This window comes from Alligator sinensis, unplaced genomic scaffold (assembly GCF_000455745.1).
Source record: "Alligator sinensis unplaced genomic scaffold, ASM45574v1 scaffold11_1, whole genome shotgun sequence".
Taxonomy (NCBI): Eukaryota; Metazoa; Chordata; order Crocodylia; family Alligatoridae; genus Alligator; species Alligator sinensis.
Genome location: NW_005842801.1, coordinates 588,029 through 607,484, shown reverse-complemented (window position 1 = coordinate 607,484; position 19,456 = coordinate 588,029). Strand labels below are relative to the sequence as shown.

Sequence of the window (19,456 nt, the reverse complement as noted above, 5' to 3'; positions counted from 1 at the left end):
GGGAAAGAGCAGATTCCAAGGTAATAAATGAGAGTGATCATGCTGCTCTCCCTAACAAATGCAGTTCTTCATAAGCATACATCCCTATGCATGTATTAAGATTCAATAGATTCATAGGATTTAGTAGATTCATCTTCTCTAGAAGTATGCCATCACCAAAAGGAATCCTTCCACATTCTAATGAGGTAGGTCTCCAATACAAAAGGTCAAAGGTCTCTCTAAAGACCAAACAGCAACATGCAGAATAGAACCCATTATATAGTTTCACTGACATACAGTTTCTGCTAGGCAGAACCCAAATTTCCTCACATTATCATCAATTCCTGATGATGAAACCAGCAGTGTTATTGGACCGAGATGGAGCTTGGTTATGTACAGCCCAAAAGTTTTCTGAAAAGCTTTCTGGGCAACATTTAGGATTCAGACCTTAGAAATGACTAGGAGTTACTAGGGTTTGGGTAGGGAGAAAAGGAGGTTCTGATCAGTTGATTATACACAGGAGCCTAATTAAAACAATTTTGTCTGCTTAGACTTAGCGGCCTTCATCCTCTATTGCTAACAAGGCCAAGGGCAATGTGCATGGAATCCTGGATTCCTTAGAAATGAGTCAGAGGCAAAGGGTGACTTACAAAGTGGCAATAACCTCTTAGGGGAGGACAGAAAGCAAAAAGAATTTAGTGTTTCCTCTATCCTCTTAACTGCCAGTGCTGAGACCACTATCTGCTGCTTCTCAAAAAACTTCTCTCTGGTGCAAAAGCAACCGCTCTAGCTATCTCTGCACAAAGAGAGAATTTAGATGTCACCATTCCAAAAACCAAAATAACCATCATCCTCAGGGAGAGTATTTCTTTTTTACCAATTGAGTCAGGGACAGACAGCTGTATGAAGCTCTTACCCAATTTTTCAACTACCAGCTGAAAACAGGATACAAGGAAATGGCAATGTTTGAAAATGTGATTTAACTCAAACCTGCTGTCTTGGACAGCTTCTGGAAAAATGAATGAAATCTCTCACAAGGAGTCATGATGACATATGACTATCAGACCAGGAATTCTCTAGCTTCTACAAATCCAAACAGATCTTAAATCTCTATTACCTGCAGCTTTTCCTCCTCCCCATAAGTGGCCAGGAATGGCATCTATTCTAGATTATGAATGTTTGGCTCAAAAAACAATTCAATTGTGCTGAAAACCCAAACTATTCCCCAAACAGGGTTAGAGGATGCTCTACTTCAATTCTAGGCAATCTATTTTGCCAGGCAGGTCACAAATTTAGTCTGCGCCCTCCCCAAGTGCCACTCTGATCCTCTTCCTTTGCCTTCTGCTCAATCTGCCATATGTCACACAGAGACTGACCCTGCCACTTCAGGCACACGTGCCACAGGTTGGTCACCCTGGTCTACTTCATGACAACCTAGCCTAGAGTTAAAGGCTCAAGGCCATGGCAGGCAGGAGCACAGCTGCTGTACAGATGCTTTGCTGACCACAGTCCAGAGAGAGATCTCTGGGAGATTCATGCTAACAACTCATGCAACCACTAATACTGGATCTGACTTATACTTCATCCCATTAACATTACTCTTAAAAGTTAAAAGTGTGGAAGAATCAGCTGACTTGGTACTGGGGGACCCAACACTGCAGCCAGCCAAATAATCTGAAAATTGAATAAACGGTGACAAGTAAATTCTAATTACAATCAGCATCTGATTCTATCAATAACTATTCACTGCAGTTATTTTACCAAAAGTGGTATTTATGGCAGCTTATTTTACACATTTTTAATCTATTTTTTCTAATCTACAACAAAATTACTATAGATAGCGCTATATTACTAATAAAAGCTTTACACTTCACTTGATAGGAAATCAAACAGTTTTTAAACTTATATTTAAAATGAGGACTTCAGACATCATTCTTTTAAAAAGGGATTAATCTTTCTAAACTGCACAACATTGGATGAGAAAAAAAACCATGTGCTTTACTTTTTAAGAAAAATATTCATATATTAACAAAAACAATGCTAAAATACACTGCTATCTGAAGAGCTATTTGGTCCAATTTCTAGATGTTAACCATTAAAGGGTTTGCAAAATCATTTCTTGTTAAGGTGAGGAAATGCACCCTGTTACACAGGGTTTACATGGCTCAAACACCACAGGTATGTGTCAAGTATGTACAGTGTTTAGTTCTTGAATTTACACCATGTAGTGTTTGTCTGAGCAAAAAAAGGACATGCAGGGTGAAATCTTAGCTCCATTAAAGTCAATGAGAAAACTAAAGCAGCTAGGATTTCACCCGAAGTGTTAAAGCACATTTTGGGAACATAAGTAAAGAAGCAGCCATTGTTCCTATAGGTACTTACCTACTAGCCAGACTAAGCAATTCATGTCTATCTGTTACTGCAGATTTCTTTTCCAGCTCCCACAGCATCACATTGATCAGGTATGAATTCTTAATTACAATTGGCACTTCTTCAAACATGTTCTCATATGCAATGCTTGCTTTTTTCAATCTGTGAAGCAAATTTAAAACAGTTGTTTTTTTAAAATAAAACTGGTAATTTCCCCCCCCAGAGTCTCAGTTTTTGTTAAAGCAACAGCAGGTAAGTCTGTACAGTCCTAAATTTCCAAAGGTCTACTAACAGACAACAGTCAGGCCTTTTTGGTACAGAGGCAGTTGCATGGCAAAACTGATATTTATAAATGCCAACAAAAACTGCCCAAAGGAAAATCCCTCAGAATTAAAGCAACTGCTTTGCTCACAAATGTGTTATAAGAATAAACCCTCCAGCAAAAGACAGCACTGGCAAGATTAACCCTGTCCTGTCCAGAATACTTTACCGCTTTCATTACCATCATGTTTTCTTACGTACAAGTGACTAATTATGACCCTGCCATGGAATAGTTTTAATTTCATAACCACTGTATTATATGAAAAACATGGATATTTCTAAGGATAATGCTTTCCCTGGTAGTTGAATATATAACTAAGTGATAATAGATATAGAAAAAAAGATTAACAATGCTTAGGAAATGGTTATATTCTGCAAGCATATTAGAATAAAACTTTCCAATTTACTTTACATTTATTCCCTCCTGCTTTTATTACTGTTTTTAAATAAAGCAGACACCAATACCTTTCAGACTACCAAACAAACATACAATTCACATAGTCTAGGAAAAAATATCTGTCCACATCCTCTTTTTATGCGTATTGAAGAAAACTAAAATGCTTGCTTTCAGTTTTTAGAATTTAAACAGATGACTAGTTTGGTCATTGTGGAAATGTTATCTTGAGACACTGAGCAATGAAGTGATTCAGAGTTTCTGAATGAAATCCATGACAAGTATTGGTCTTTTGATGTCAAAAACTGAAATGATGAAGGGGAAAAGATGTCACACTAACAGCTGCAATGTAAGCAACAACCCTTTGGAAACACTAATTATTCTAGAATAAAAACATGTTTATTCCAGAACAGTATCCACATGGTGGAGTTGTTCTGGAACAGCTCTACCAAAATGCCAACATCAGTCAATTCTACTTATACAGACAAGGTCTTAGAAAGGGAGACCAATTACTTCCTTTTCTCCATCCCCTTAAAGTATTAGTCTCCACGCCCCGTTAAAGCTGTCTTCACAACACTCACCCCATGGCTGGAATGACAGAATACAGCACATCCTTTAAAACATGCGTTAATACTGTCCCCTTCCAAGCTATCAGTAGGGAGGGTGAGTGCAGTATTTTCACCACTGCTCAGCTATTGCCCATGCATCACTGCAATCACATACCTAGTTCCCAGCAAAGTAGAAAGCAGGGTAGATTTGCACCTTATAGGCTCAGTTTGGGGAAGGGCGACAACTCCTTCCCTTCCTTCACCCACACAGAAGCAGGTACTTTGTGAGACAACATTCTTTTAAAATACTTACGCTTCGGGGGAAAAATCTTTCTCTTTGCAAACTTCCATCAGTTTGGGAGTCAGTCTGTATGCCTTTAGTGACAGCGACCCCTGAGCAGTCTTAATGGGATCTAGGAAAAAACAAAACAAAACAGAAGAGGCACATAATTACAAAGATTATTTAACATATGTTTGTTTATTAAAATATTTCTTTGCAGAGCACCTTAACAAGCTATTTTCTGACTAATAAGTATAAATTTCTGATTTCCTTTGCTTAGTTCCATATCTACTACCCAAACAGCTCATATGTAATGGATGCCCCACTGAACAAAGATTGCCTCTCCCAAAAGGACAGCCCTACATATCATGCAACTAAACTGAAAAACATTTATTAAATTACACGGTACAAAAAAAGGATTGAGGATTAGTGACAAGCTAATTCATATTACAGTCTAATTGTTTCAGACAAAAAAGATGATACATTTAAAAAAAATAAATGTCTTGACATACTGTACAGAGTTGAAGAAAAAAAATTTCTAAACAAACTGTTAAATTCCTAGGACAAGGAAGCTTAACACTTGCAGCATAACAGCAGCTACAGCATGCCAACATTAGAAAGAAACTGTTAACATTCATGTTGTCTGAACCTTAACACAGTAAAACTTTGAGCAATCGGTGATAAAATGAAAACCAAAATAGACTGAAACAAGTGGAAAATTCATCAAGGTCTGATGATGCAATGTTTCCAGCCAATATAAGTATACTTTAACAACTTGTTCTTTACTGTAATCCAATTGTTAACATACTGAAACAATTTTGGGGCAGCTCATAAGATTGATCGTATTCATTAGTATTTTTTCTGACAGATACTCAGGACGTTACATTTACTTCTCAGCTGGAAACTATATGCAAGTCTGCCAGATATGGCAAACTGCGAGTGTTTGGGGAGGGTGAGGCTATAAAGCTGTTAAATTGCCTACGGTTCTGATACAGCACAGAACATCTGGTCTGGAGAGCTTGAGGAAACACCATTAAACAGGCAGAAAAGAAAAAAATCTTTGTGCTAAGAAACAGTCCAGGTTTTGTATGCTTCTGTCAGAGGTATAAAAAAAACTTGGCAAATCGTGTTATGATTGGTCAGTCACGTACAGAGCCAGACACTCTAGCAATCGGGGTTTGTTAGACATCTGGTCTAGTTCCACCAGCCCCTTCGACGAGGGAGGGGAGAAGGAGGAATAAAAATGAAGCAGCTACTCCAGCATTCCACAACGTACACATCAGGGCTCTGATAGCAAGAAAAATAAATGGAAAGAAGGAACCCCTGTCTAGACTTAGCTGCTGCTGAGGCTGCTGTAGACACAGGGTTGGTATTTACTTGAAAAGGCCTGCCAGGCTACTCTTACAGGCAAAAGACAGAATACAAAAATAGTAGTAATAATATTAAGAGGGGGAAAAGAATAATAAAGGAAACCTCATACTAACCGTAAATGAGAACTACAGACTCCTCAATTGCGTGTTGGTAACTGAACTGGGAATCCAGGAGGGCACGAGTGACAAAAGAGCCATAGTATGTAGACTGGTACCAGCCAACGTGAAGATGATCAATGTTTACATGGCGAAGGCTTCGCATCATTTCCATTTGGTATTGAACTAGATAAAATCAAAATGCGTGTTAAAAAAGTAAATTTGCACATAATCCCAGCGATTTCTAAAGAGCACTTACGATTAAAACAATCTTTTAAAACAAGTTACAGTTTTCACTGCTTTAAAGTTAGATTTGTGCATTTCAGCCACTATTTAGCACAAAGAACACTAACGTGAAAAATTGGAACTTGACACAAGGTTGAAGTAAAGTTTGATTCATAAGGAACCACTTTTCTCATGTTGTGTTTCTTGCTAAACTTACCAGTAAACTGCTACATATGGTTTATTGTAGTTGCTAACTTATATAAAAATGCTGGTATCTACAGCTCATTGAAAAACAACATATTTCTGTTTAACAGACTATTATTAAACTATTTAATAGAATAGAATATAAATGCAAATCAAGTTCTAATGAAGTCAGGAATTAGAAAAACTTTAGAAACATAGCTTAATCTGAATGTAAATACAAAGAGAATGCACTGATTATATATAGTCAGACATTGGTAGGAATACACAAAGCAGTTCTGTCTCCCATTTGGAAGTCCCTACTTAACTGCCAGAGTTAGTTTGATTCATCTTTAATTTTTCAATCCTTTTTCTTTTGTATTGGTACAATATCTAAGCGAGAGATGGGGGAAGTTAAAGAAGAGAAAAGAACTTTTTGTCAGATTTATTATACTACCAGCCATATTTTCTTGCAATTAAAATGAGTAAATTTTTTTTTTTTTATTAAATTCAATAAACAGCCTGCTTTCTAGAAAAACGGTGCATAACGGCAATGCTTAATTTGATGTAAACAGATCATTTAATCATTCCTCAGACATTGTGAACAGACAAGAGGCAGTGACAATTTAAATCAGTAGATATATTTTGAGACCATTTCATGAACTGACGCTAATAGTTAATAAGAAATGATATCTAACAAGCAAATCTTTTAAAGCAAAATTTACTATCCAACAGTTCAAAAATGTACCACTTTTACAAAATACCCCTTCATACATAAAAAAAAAAAAAAAAGAAAATGCAGCTGTAAAGAAGAAAACTACAAGTTAGCTAGAGAAAAAGATAAAATGTGCCTCTCATTTCTTGAAACCTGAATTTCTGTCCATTCCAGGAAGAAAAGAAATCCAAGTATATTCTCTAAAGATATTAACAGACATTTCTCAGAAGCGAACAAATATTTCTGCAGCTTACCATACAGCAAACACAAGCTAAATTCCACAGACAGCTTTGGCCCGAAGGTCCAAAAACCAAGTGGCTACACCTCATTACATGTTGCAATGGTCAAAATTAACTTAATAATATAATTAATACCTAAATACTCTCTTTCAGAAAATAAAAGCTCTGCAGCTCTAACTGGTTGAGAACTTTACTTTTATACCCAAGTGCACACTCGGTGAGTTCTAAAATAGGGATCCGGGTTTTCCGTTTTCCACAGAAAAATGGAAAAACCACGGATTTCCCCTTTTACCTGAGATAAATAAGGATTTTTTTTTTTTTTTAATTTTAATGGAGAAACACAGATGTTGCAGTTTTGCAAAGCGCTCTCTGTGGGCTAGCAGAGTTCCAGCCTGCAAGGGGTTGGGGCTGGGAGGGTGGGCAGGCAGGGGACACCATGTACATCTATATGCACATGGCCACCAGGCAGCCTGGAGAGCAGCTCCCACAGGTAAGTCAGGTGAGGGGGGAAGGAGCGGGCATTGAGGCCACCATAGGGAGAGAGGGAGGGAGTTGGGGATGACTGGGGCAGGGGCTACTGCCTAGCCGGATGGTGCTTGGGGCTGGAAAATGCAGCCCATAGGGCCCCAATGGGGAGCAGGATGGGGCCGTGGGCAGCTCATCCGGGGTGGGGGGCTCCCTGGCCCTGGCTTGGTCTCCATGCCCTGCCCTGCCCCCGGGGTCTCCGCAGCCCAGAGGGCAGGACCCAGCACAGCAGAGCAGAGCAGGGCTGGGTGGGGAAGCTCCTTGCTGCTGCGAGCCTCACATTGTCCCCTTCCCACCTGGCAACAGAGATGGGCACAACCCCGCGCCACTACTCTCACTGCTGCCGGGTGCGGAGACCCCTCATCAGGGCAATGTGTCTACAGCGGCAAGGAGCTTTCCCACCCAGGCCCACTCGCTGCCCTGTTGCACCTGGTCCCACCCGCTGGGCTCTGCAGGCCCCAGGGGAGGGCAGCCAGACAGGGAGCCTGAGCACACAGCAACCCCCCCCCCCCCCCCCCGCCACAGCCTCCACTCTGGCCATGTCTCCCATGGGGGTGGGGAAGCTGGGCTCTGCACTCCACTACGTAGCAGCAGCCACCCCCTCCTACAAGCTGCAGCTGGGGCTTGGGCACTGTTGTGGGCGGGGGGGGCAGAGAGCTGCAGGCGCAGGTCCCTGGCCCTGTAGCCCTGGCAGCTGGAGGCCCCCCTCCATCAGGGGTAGCGAGGTGGGCCTGGATCTGTATTCTGCGAGCTAAGGGGGAACGAGGAGTTCTGATTTTCCATGATACAAAACCCAAAATCAAATACCAAAACGTATAGGTATCTAGAATTTATTTCACTATAGTTATTGAGGCACTGGTAGGGCTTCCATATTGTTTAAAATTGTAAATATTTCAATAAAACACTGTGTTAAGTTCTCACACGCACACAAATATATATATGCATGTTTCATTTTAATCATGGATTTGGGATGGTATCAAAAGATTTGCTATGTTTAAGCAGAGAAAACCAGGATCCCTGGTTATAAATAACACACAGTAAGTTACATTCCATTTCCTAGTGGTGGTGCTTCAAGTAATGTATGATGTAGGCACCCCCAGTATCCCCAAAGCCCAAATACGATGTTCCTAAAATTGGCATGGCAGGTTCTGGAGACAACCTCATGTCACCATCTGCAAATCCCCCATACTGGTTCAGAACATATGTAAAGTTCTGACCCTCTTGCGTGATTTAAAAAATTAGTAAATACCACCACAGAGAACGTGATGGCAAAGCAGTAAGTGCACACAGAGAATAAGGAGGAATAGAAAAGGAAAATGAGAGCTATTCATTACTCAAATATTGTGCAGTATTTCACTGCTTTTTAGTTTTTAAAGAAATGGAAAAAGTGCCATATCTTTATGTTATCATACTTGGCTTAATTCTCAGCCATTGCACTGAAGGAAATTGGAAGCATTTTCTCTTGCATGGTCCTGCATGTATAGTTTCTCTCACCAGAAGCATACCTGGATATTTCTGCACCCTGGGTGGTGGAGGGGAGCAGAGCAGCGTCAGAGGTAGTAGCAGCGGCTGGGCGTTAGTATGGAACAATACAATGATTACCCATCGAAAAAGGTTCCTATGAAAGATCTACACTCAAACCTTTCTATTTGGGCCCAGCATTAGAGGCAAGGCCCAAGGAACGCATTCCTTATTTTTCACAACCTCTTCAGTCAAAACCTGGAAGCTAATGGTTAATTACATCAAGAAAGCAATGTTTTTCAAGGTTTTAAAAAGAAGATGGAAAGCAATGCTTCTCGAAAGACAGGGATGAAAGCAGTGTCCCCTAGAAGCATGGAAGGAAGGAAAAGTGAAAGTACCCATTGCCAGCTCCCCAGATATTCAAGTCACCAACTTCTTCCACCAGTATTTTTAACAGTTAAATGATAATGACGGCAACATGCATGCCGGGTGGAAAAGTCTTGATAAAGCATCCAAAGCTAGCACTTCTGCCTCTGGAAAATAACTAAAGCAATAAAACCATGGTGAGGTCCACTTCGGAAAGAAACAGAAACTTTTTTTTTTGTTGCCAATCAGACAAAGTACTTCAGAAGACTTAGCAGCAGCTACAGTTCCAACAAATCCAACAGGTTTCTTAGCAAATAAACCCTGAACTGTCTGCACTGATATAAATCACCATTTTTTCACACTGCAGTCCTTACTGTAAAAGGTACAGCTTCCTTATATACAGACTATTTGCATTTATTCCCACATTTGTTAAAGCTTAGGGAAGTCACTCTACTACGCTAATCGGGTATTCACGACTTGGAACAAGGCGATTTGGGTGCGTGCATTCTCCTACTCCGCAAAGCAGAATGTAAATAATGCCCTTTCCTCAAACCATGCTACTGACGTGAGTGTCCACAGTTATTAGTGACTATTACAAATGACTTTTTAGGGATCAGCTGCAGACAACTGGAATAAGTTATCCATTTCCCCAAAACATAACACATACATTGTCTATTTGAAAGCGCTTTGCCAAACTGAAATAAATATTGTGACTCCTCCTCTGATATTTCGTTCACATATCGGTGAAGTGCTAACTGCTGGATTAAGAATGCATGATCGCTGTCTCCTGGGACTTTCACAAACATGAGGTCTGTATCTCACGAGGCTGCGGGGAAGATTTTTAAATATCAGAAAGGCCTAGCTTCTGTTCTTGCTGAATGATCAAGAACTAGAAAGTTCTCTCTTACTCCTTGAACACTGCCAGCTTTCTAAAAGTTAGTGAAAAGCAAATTTTGTACGGCAATAAGAAAGGACTGAAAGCCTTTATTTGACTGAGACAGAGGAAACACTGAAGAATACTTACAGAACAGCAAAAGAAAGTGCAAAACCATACAGCAGGACGGCCTTGAATTTGACTAGTATTGTCATTCTGTGTACTACCAGGTGAATGAAGACTGATTCCTCAATTCCAGATTAACAACAGCTCAAACAACAGAAAGCATTTTGCAAGGAGTGTTTCTGCTGGATTAAACTACAATTCAACAATTTGGTTTAAATAGATTTAAAGAAAACAGAACACTTTACATTAACAAAGTACTTTTCATTCAAGCAACGCTTTGTAACATTAGAGGCATCAAACAAACCGTAATAACCACCAAGGATGAACTCCATTTGACAGACGGGGAAATAGAAGGTCAGTAATATGTCCAGAATGCTTGATAAAAACTAAGAATAGAGCCAAGTCTATTGAATAGGGACTTTCAACATCAGGCTGGGACAGTTTGACCACATTTCCTCTATTCAATTTTCAAGCTTAAAATAAGTTAGGAGAGACCATTTGGACCCACCGGCCATTTTTTTTTTATTTTTTAAAGTTTAGATGGGGTACTTCAAATGTCTATTTTAAAATGCCAGCAAATCGCCAGTCTGATCTCTCCAAAAAAGAAAAAGAAGAAAAAGAGGTCTATCAGTTTTTAAATACTTGGCAATTTGCATTTTTCCTGAAGGAATAACATATTAGCAAAGTTATTTTGACACAAAATGTAACTATAGCATGATACATGCTATTGCCCCAGATTTTATTTTATATTAGTATTTGTTTATAAATATTAAATGAAAATCCAAAGCTCAAAGTTTATATATGAATTATCTGTCACAAAACCACTGACCCACACTAATCACTCTTACCATTAGGTAAGATGAGATGTGTTTTGGCAATGTAAATCTCAGATTTCTGGTGGATATTTTGACCATAAATTGTGACATACAAATTCACAACCAAAGGCGAGTTAAAAAACAACAAAAAAATTATGCCACCTTGGACATAACAGGTCCCCACTTCCAGAATTATTTGAAAGTTTCAATTCGTAATTATTCAAGTTGACATTTATATATAAAGATTAATCCCCATTCCCCCCCTCCCCCATTTTTAAACAGACAACAACAAAAATATTTTAAAATGAGTAAAATTGGGCATCCAGACTCCCAGGCTGTTTGAAGTGCAGTCTACTGTTTAAACTTTAATTCACCCCACTCACCAGTAAACAATATGTTTAAACAAATGCACTTCTAATGGAGCAGCAGAGACCCTCACTTTGATTCTGTACTATAAACCACTACTGTTTGTATAACCTTTATTTCCAAATTTCATAGTTATTTGTGTGCCTTTTAGGACTGAGTAATTGTTCAAGTTAACATTTGCTTTTAAACGAGAGCAATTTTAAAACGCATCTTCTTGAGGCAGATTACTAAATGGTATAATATCTTAGAGTAATTATAAGATATTTACCATATCCTTCTTATACAAGGACCAAAGTGTTTGGGAAGATAAACTTTGAAAAAATGTATGATAATGCTATTTTGTTGCAGAATTTTCATTCACTGATACTCTGGAACAACGTTCACTGAAAGAGAACTTTATCTAGTGACGAGATGGACTGAAACTCAAATTTACATTCCCCCCCAAAAAGAATTGAGCTGTATTAGACGTCCAAAAACAAACAAACCTTAACTATGTCAGGACATTCAGGTGGTCAATTTTTAGGCTGACATGCGACTAATTTTACATAATTCTGACCATTTTGTCAGCCTGATAACACTCTGTTGAAAAACAGCTATGATATTACTTCCCCAGCACTAGTGCAAAAGAGAATAACTCTTAAGGTAATAAATTTAGCCTCTTTTGAAGAATCAGCATGTGTCACTAAGTATGTCGAGAAAGTGCTATGAACTGCAAACTATTTGTTTCCGTGATTTGGGGGGGGGAGGAAAACGAGACTTTATTTGTTTTTTCCTCAATATATTTGGGTGGGAGGGAGCACAGGTTGGCCAAACCACAAGTATTTCTGACAGTGTTCAAGACCAAAACAGTTTAGCAGATGCTGGTTCGAGGAAGACATATATACATTTGAAAAATAATTTAAATTGATTTATTTTTAATTACATGCAGAGAATTTTGGAGACTACATTAATTTAAGTCTGTCCTCAACTACAATCTCCCATTCATTCCATATCAACAACTGCATCAGTTCTTCCTGCTGTATTAACACTTTAAAAAGACCAGGAACCATGGAGATTGTGTCTATTGATAATTAACAGGCTGTGGAGAAATAAATACAATTACTACCATACAGAACTTATAGTGGAAGCCAAAATAATTATGAACTGACAAAACTATTTAGGGAGATGGGAGTATGTAGACAATTCTCGGGAAGATGGTACAACACAAAAGCACTCCTCTCAAATATAATTTTGGAGCTCTCTCACAGATACTGTTATCCTCAGCAACAAGATACTAACTCAGAAATTCTTTCAAAGGCCAGTAAGATGGCTTCCTCCAAAAAAAATTCACATTCTCCCTGGAGTTCAAGACATGCTTACAAAATAATATCATATTTGTCCACAATAGATTAAATTTTCCTCTGAAGTGTTAACTAAAAAAAAATCCATTCTTATGGCCAAGTGACATTCAGTATGGAAAGCAACCATCACCTGATTTTCATTCTGAGAGGTTATGGGGTTAGTTAAACTAACTTGCTACAAAGTAGCAAGTAGATGTATTACTTTATAATATGACCAATGCTGCTCTTCTGGATGCCAATCTGCAGCTAGGCTGAATAATATATCAGTTATGTTTTTATTTAGAGTACTCAAAAGAATAAAAAGAAAAAAAAAATGCAACCAACCATTCACATTACAAAAACAGCTTCACTCTCCAGTCCCACAAAACCCTGAAGGGAAAAGTCCAAAGTGGCTATTACTTGCATATGCTCAGTTGAGCGCTCTCATTTTTAGTGGCGATTACAATTCAGCATTAGTTTTGCTACCGCATGCAGCAATTCGAAACAACTTATTTTCTGTTTGTAGAGCTCTTAACTATCTAGAGGAGGGATCACCATCACCAGTTAAATACTGAACAACAGAGGCAGTAACAAGAATGAAAAACACATTCAGAAACATAACCACTGAGGTAGAAAATTAACTAAATCATCATATTATTGGGTTAGACTTACGGTTCAAATAAGCTTCAGAAATAACTAAACAAATGGTATGCGAGTGCTTTTGGGGCTTGATAAAGTCAACAGGAAACATGCCACTACTTTCAAAAAGGAACAAGATAAAGTACCTTGCCAACCAACATCAAGATGATTTTAAATCAATATTATACCAAATTGTTGATAAAAGCAAATATAATTGCAGTTATCTTTAAAGTATACCTGAGTTGTTAGTTATTCTAACAAGTGCCATATCATTAGCCTACAAAAACACTGTGTATTTGGTCCTTCTTTTAGTTGTTTTAAAACTTTAGGAGTCCAGAAGTACATTTTAAAGCTATAACTCTTATCATGCAAGTGAAAAATCCTCTCTCTTCATTACCAACAATATGAAAATAATTGGAAAACACAAAACAAAGACTTAACATTTTTTTTTTGCTTTGATTGTTTTCTGCCAACTGATAGTTTGGTTTTGTATTTGTATGCATCTTTAATGTTTCTAAAGTGCCCTGGTAATATAAACAATCTTTAATCTCCTGTGAAGCAGGTGGGCATTATCAATATCTAATGCTTGTTTAGCTTGCTCCATTATTTTTAGGTGGTTAAAAGAGGGTTTGACATACAATATTAAAAACCTCACTTATAAAATGTTCTCAGTCACCACATGTTCATGGCAGCAATAAATTTCCTACTACTAAAAATGCCATTTGGGCAACTTAATTCAGGCTTTCCTTGTAAAAGAGCTAGAAGATGGTATCCCGTTTCCTAATAAAACAGAATGCCTAACGAAGACTCAAGGAAGTGTCAGACATGTTTTCCATTAGAAACACATTCCTCAACTCCAACACCCTGAGCCCCAACTTGCAAAATGAACAAGACCAGTGCACTTCAGTTTGTACCATGATATATATGGCTGCATCCACAAGGATACAAATGTGGGATGATAGTATGAAAGGAATCAATGTAATCCTGAACTGACATGACTGTCTGCTACAATAGTCTTATACTCAATTCAGTTGTGCCCTCTTAAAAATCCCACAAGACAAACTGCCATCTTTTCAGTTTTTCTATAGGGCATGGATTTTAGATTTGTTTTCATGCATTTGGCATGATTTCTGTGAAGAAATGGTACTAAAAATGATTTAGGTTCATGTCAGGAAAGCCACTTGTGCTTTTCCCTGCTTTCAAAAAGGGGATGTCATCCTCTGCACCCACGATGCTCATCCTCCAGCCAGATCCAGACAGTGAGGCCATGACATCTGGCCTGTGGGTCTTTCCACAGGTCCTGAAATTTGGGGGAAAATGGTAGCTAGAATAATTACTGGTACCCTGCTGCCAAATTTCCAGACCTGTAGGAAACCCCACAGCTGGATAATGTGGCAACTGCATGCCAAACCTTGGCTGCACATGGGCTCAGGCTGGCAGACTGACTCTTTGCAGCACCCGACCCATGGACCAGCCCCATGTCACTCATTCAGCCCACAAGGCTGGAAGGCTGAGCACCACTGTTTTACACTCTACTTCACGAAACAGTTCCATTAAGCACTTGATAAAACAAAAGTGTGCATTAAAAGTCTCTTTCTTTCCCACATGAATATCAAATCAGTGTAGGCATGGATATAATTAAATGCATTTCTATACAAATTTTAAATATACAAATACCCAAGAGGCTTATTAAATTATCTGCATTTCTCCCTGCCCCCCACCAGAAGTAGTTAAAGGCAACATTAATATATTAGGCAGACATTTTTCTCAGCACTTATTTAATACTTCTGCATTAACAATTTAAATTTAACAATTTAAAAGCACAGTCAGAACAGATGCACTGAAATATAAATGACCTAACTACCTGCATGTTAAAATACCTGTGCTATGCATCATAGTCTGTCGCAACAGAATCAGACTCAGATTGTTAATCACTTTTACAAGTGAAAGCTGACAAATCTTGCAAATGAGAAATTACTTTTTGCAGAAAATAGGATTTTGCTATTTTATAAAATTGCATAGCTACACAGTTGCATAGCTATGGAGATTGTTTTCCTAAAAGAGTAGGAGGAAACTTTGCGTCTCTCTCCAAGATCTGCGCTGTGAAAATTCTAGTTAGGGACACCATCAATAAATTACTTTTTTTTTTAAATAGCAAAAACATACATCTTGAGCATACCAAAAACTATGAGGTGCCTGTTCTTCTGCTGGCTTGATGCATTAAGTCCACATGCATGCCTGTTTTGAAGACTCTCACACATTGGCTTCAAGTTCATAAATGTGGTCAAAGCATTAAAACACATAATCCTCTTTCATACAAGACTCTTGTTTATAAAACTGCAGACTTACCAGGGATATTCCTTATTATAATTTATCATATAAATTAAGAGGCATTAAACTGAGAATGTAATCAGCATAGAGGGCTTCTAGGGCTTTAAAAAAAAAATAAAATAAAAATCGAGAGTGCTATTTATTTTCTCTGACCTCCTTTCTTTCCATCAGCGCACATTTCAAGAGATAACACTTTTGCACATATTTGGCAGGAAGCAGCCAAGAGTACTGATGCTTGGTAGTCAATGAATGTGGTAGCATACCACAATTGCCCAACCTTCTGGCTTGCAAACATTTTGACTGAACTTGGGGTAACAGTGGAATGCCTTCAGCTCTGAGCTGAGTGGAAGAAGTTCTAAGCATAGAGACCTGCTCTCGTACAGCAAGGTCAAAATACCTACCCCGTTAACTGCCAGAGAGAATAGGACTTTTGATAATGTAAGGAAACCTGTCCTCTTTATTTAAAAAAAAAAAAAAAAAGAGAGAAGTCATATGTCGTACAAAGCCTAACATAGGGATGTCAAACTCATCTGGCCGACTGGCCAGTCTGCAGGCCAGATGGGACCCATGGACTCCATTCCCTTCTGCCTCACCCTTCCCCAGCATACCTAATCCAGAAGCTTCCCCAGCTGGACTGCACTGCACACACACCCACCTCAGCAGCTCAGACTGCACTGCATGTGGTAATTATCCCAGAGCAGGTGCACCATACAGCACAGTCCAGCCAGGGCACATGCCACATTCAGCATTGTTGTCTCCCTCAGCTGGATTGTGCACAATCCACCTGTTCCAGCCACTCCAGGATCCACAACACATGCAGACCAGGTCAACCTGCCGATAGCTGGGCTGGCTGCCTGTTGGGATATTACTGTGTACAGAGGTGGGGTTTTGTGTCCCAATGACATTCACTGGCCTTCCTCTTCCCCAAGGCCGGTGCCAGTCAACTCAATTGGGTTGGTCTTCCTCACTATTATCTCGTCTGCCACAACTTTGATGACTTAATTAATGGGAGAGGGGTGATGACTCCCTGACCAAGGGCTGACCGTCACTTGCCCAGTGTCAGACCAGGTATATACACAACAAAACCAAAAAAAAGTCTTAGCAAATGAAATAAAACTACAGGCCACTTGCCGTCTGTCCATTGGTGCTTCTCCCAGCTGCAGGGGACTCAGATGCAGCCTCTCACTCTCCATGTCCTTAATCCATAAGCGCTTGATCGCCAGAGCTGTGATCAAGCATTTCCCTTTTTCTTCCTTCAGTAATTGATACCATGCCGCCTTAACTGACCACGCACAGTGACCAATTAACGCAGAAGTGTTTTTTCCCCTTAGGTGTGTGAGCTCATCTGAGCTCTAAAGACCCTGCAGGTCTCTTGCCCTGTTCCTGGGGACTTCAGTTCTGGGCAGCAGATAGAGTGAATGCCTATCTGCATGCCCCGTCACTCTCTTCTACCGTCCCTCTTCGTCCCATCTCCCGGGACTAGAAATAACCCTGGGCTGCTTAATGAGCCCAATCCGCTTAAAAAAGGGGGGGGGGGGGGGAAGAGAATCGGGAGCTCCTGTTGGAGCATGGCCATGCCACCACAGTTGGGCAAACTCCAGGGGTCTGCTCCAGGTATGTAATCGTAACCTTTTCACACTGCCACATCAGGTATTCTGGGATAGGGAGAAGGAGAGGGGGAGGGGGTCCATGGGATGCATCTGGCCTGCAGACTGGCCCCATGCCATGGGCATACATTGTGCCCAGCATGGGTCTGATGAGACCCAGAGGCAGCACTCAGGACCCAATGTGGACTGTATGTTCGACTCCCCTGGCCTAAAAATTTTGTGCAGTCCAAGTGCTGTTACACAACGATCAAACAAATATAGGATTTCATAATAACCCATCCCCACTCCCACAAGTCACAGACATAAAACATAATTTAAACAGCAAGTTATATCTAGATGAACAAGACATCATTGGGACTCTTCTAAAGACAAGCTGGATAATATCACTTCAAGTCTATAATGTGTTTCTGCATTGCTGGTAAAACGTTATGCATTATGGTGGCATAAGTTGGTATACCAAGATATCCTGCCACCACCAAGCCTCAAAGTTGCATAGACCTACCAAGCAAGAACCTCTATTGTCCAATCTTAGTTCTTCTACTGAATGATCTTAAGTCAGGGCTGTCCAACTGGCAGCCCATGAGAAGCTAAGTTGTGGACCCCAGACTCACGCTCAGCTGCCACTCCTCTCACAGCTGCAGTTGTAACAGTGGCTGGAGTCTCTGGAGTTTCCCTTTGGCTTCTGCTTTCTGAGGCCACCTAAGGGGGCAGAGCAGTGTGATGGGGCACAGCATGGGGAGCTGAAGGTGAGGGCTCAGGCCATTTGGGCACACCGTTCAGTGGGGAGGTCAGGGAGGGGGGAGGGATTCTACACTGTGTGTAGCCATGGGGCCTCATAGTCATCCCTGGTGTACCCCTTGGGGCATGCGCCTCCTAACCACTTATAAGTTGGTCAGCCTTGTCTTAAATGATGTGCACTGCATAACTCCTATTAACCAAGCCCTTATACCTTCCTTAGAGAAAATATCAACTTTTCCTTGTATGATCTGCATGTGAATGTGTCAAGCAGACCTGGAAAGACTAACCTTTCGCTTTTCCTCTCAGATGAAATAGGCCAAGTAATTTCTTTTGTAATACATGACAACAGTGGGGATATCTGCCCTTTCCCCTTGTTTAGTAACTAGATTTGAGAAGTAATTCATCCATAGTAAAGGGAATGGTCATGTAGCTCAAGTATTAAAAACGTAGGCGTTTAAATCTAGCAAAATTATAGGTTCGGTCACATTACAAGACAAAGAGACAGTTTTATACTGTACTATGTTGTCACAACCAGGCTGGTCTTGGGGGCGGTAAAAACATCCCAATTCCCAGCATTGTAGTGCTGGTCCAAACTTTTTAATGATGTCTGGGTTGTCCCAAAAGAGGCAAGTGTCCGTCTCTGCCATAAATTCAGCACTAGGAAGACCAGCATCCACAGGGTGTTAACACCATTGCTGTTCACCCCCACAGTGCCAAGGGACAACTAATGGGGATCTTAACCCAGAAATTATTTAGCAGGATCACTGACAGTGGTGTTAGCTCCCTGAGTAAGGCTGCTTGCCCTACTGATACAGCAGCTCTGGCACACACAAGGGTTAATGCCATCACCACTTGCCTTGCTCCAAAATTTTTGGCTGGACACATTTTAACCACTCACTTGGCCGCATGCAGCCTGTGCTCCAGAAAAGTACTAAGAGAGCTACTATTAAAAGAGAGAAAAAGAAGTGATCAGTAAGGTGGCAAAAGTTTGCAAACACCAAAATCTATGCAAGAACAAGAGCAGAAAATGAAATTCACAGGGCCTAAGAGAGCTATGCAGATGGAAAAATGGAAAATGAAATTCAGTGTTAATGAACGAAGCTTACAAGAATAATTTGCATTACTTGCATGTACTCTCTTCTAAATGAACTGTGGCAACCCTGAAAAGATGCTTGTTCATTGTTAATGGGTGTAAACAAAAACTTCTGCTTCATATGCAGCAATAGCAATGTTTTAAAAAGCAAAACATTAGGGTATACAGAAGGTCAGAGCAAAAATCCTGATGTTGTTATACCTAGAAACAAGGTGTACCAAAGACATTTAAGAAAAATAACAACAACTAGTAAATTCATTTTAAATGCAGTGTTCAAGTTCTAGTCACCTTATCTCAAAGACAACACAAAAATCATAGTCCAGTGATAGTAAGCATAGGCACGAAAAGATTTCCATTTGAAAAACAATTGAAAAGATTAGATCTCTTTAGTTAAGAGAGGAAACAAATAAGGGGACTAAGAGATTTATACAAAATAAGTGTGATAGAGAAGATAAAATCAGGCATTCCTATTTACCTTC

At 39.8% G+C, this 19,456-nt stretch overlaps 1 protein-coding gene across 1 annotated transcript in view; it reads right to left on the bottom strand.

Annotated features, from left to right (window-relative positions):
* EIF3H (eukaryotic translation initiation factor 3 subunit H) overlaps positions 1-19,456 on the bottom strand; it is a 119,403-nt gene that overhangs the window by 15,707 nt on the left and 84,240 nt on the right. Inside the window, exons 3-5 of the mRNA XM_006035107.3 lie at positions 5,377-5,544; positions 3,926-4,025; positions 2,362-2,511 (exon numbers count right to left, since the gene is read on the bottom strand). Of these exons, the coding sequence (XP_006035169.1) occupies positions 2,362-2,511; positions 3,926-4,025; positions 5,377-5,544 (418 nt within the window). The remainder of the gene's footprint in view (positions 1-2,361; positions 2,512-3,925; positions 4,026-5,376; positions 5,545-19,456) is intronic.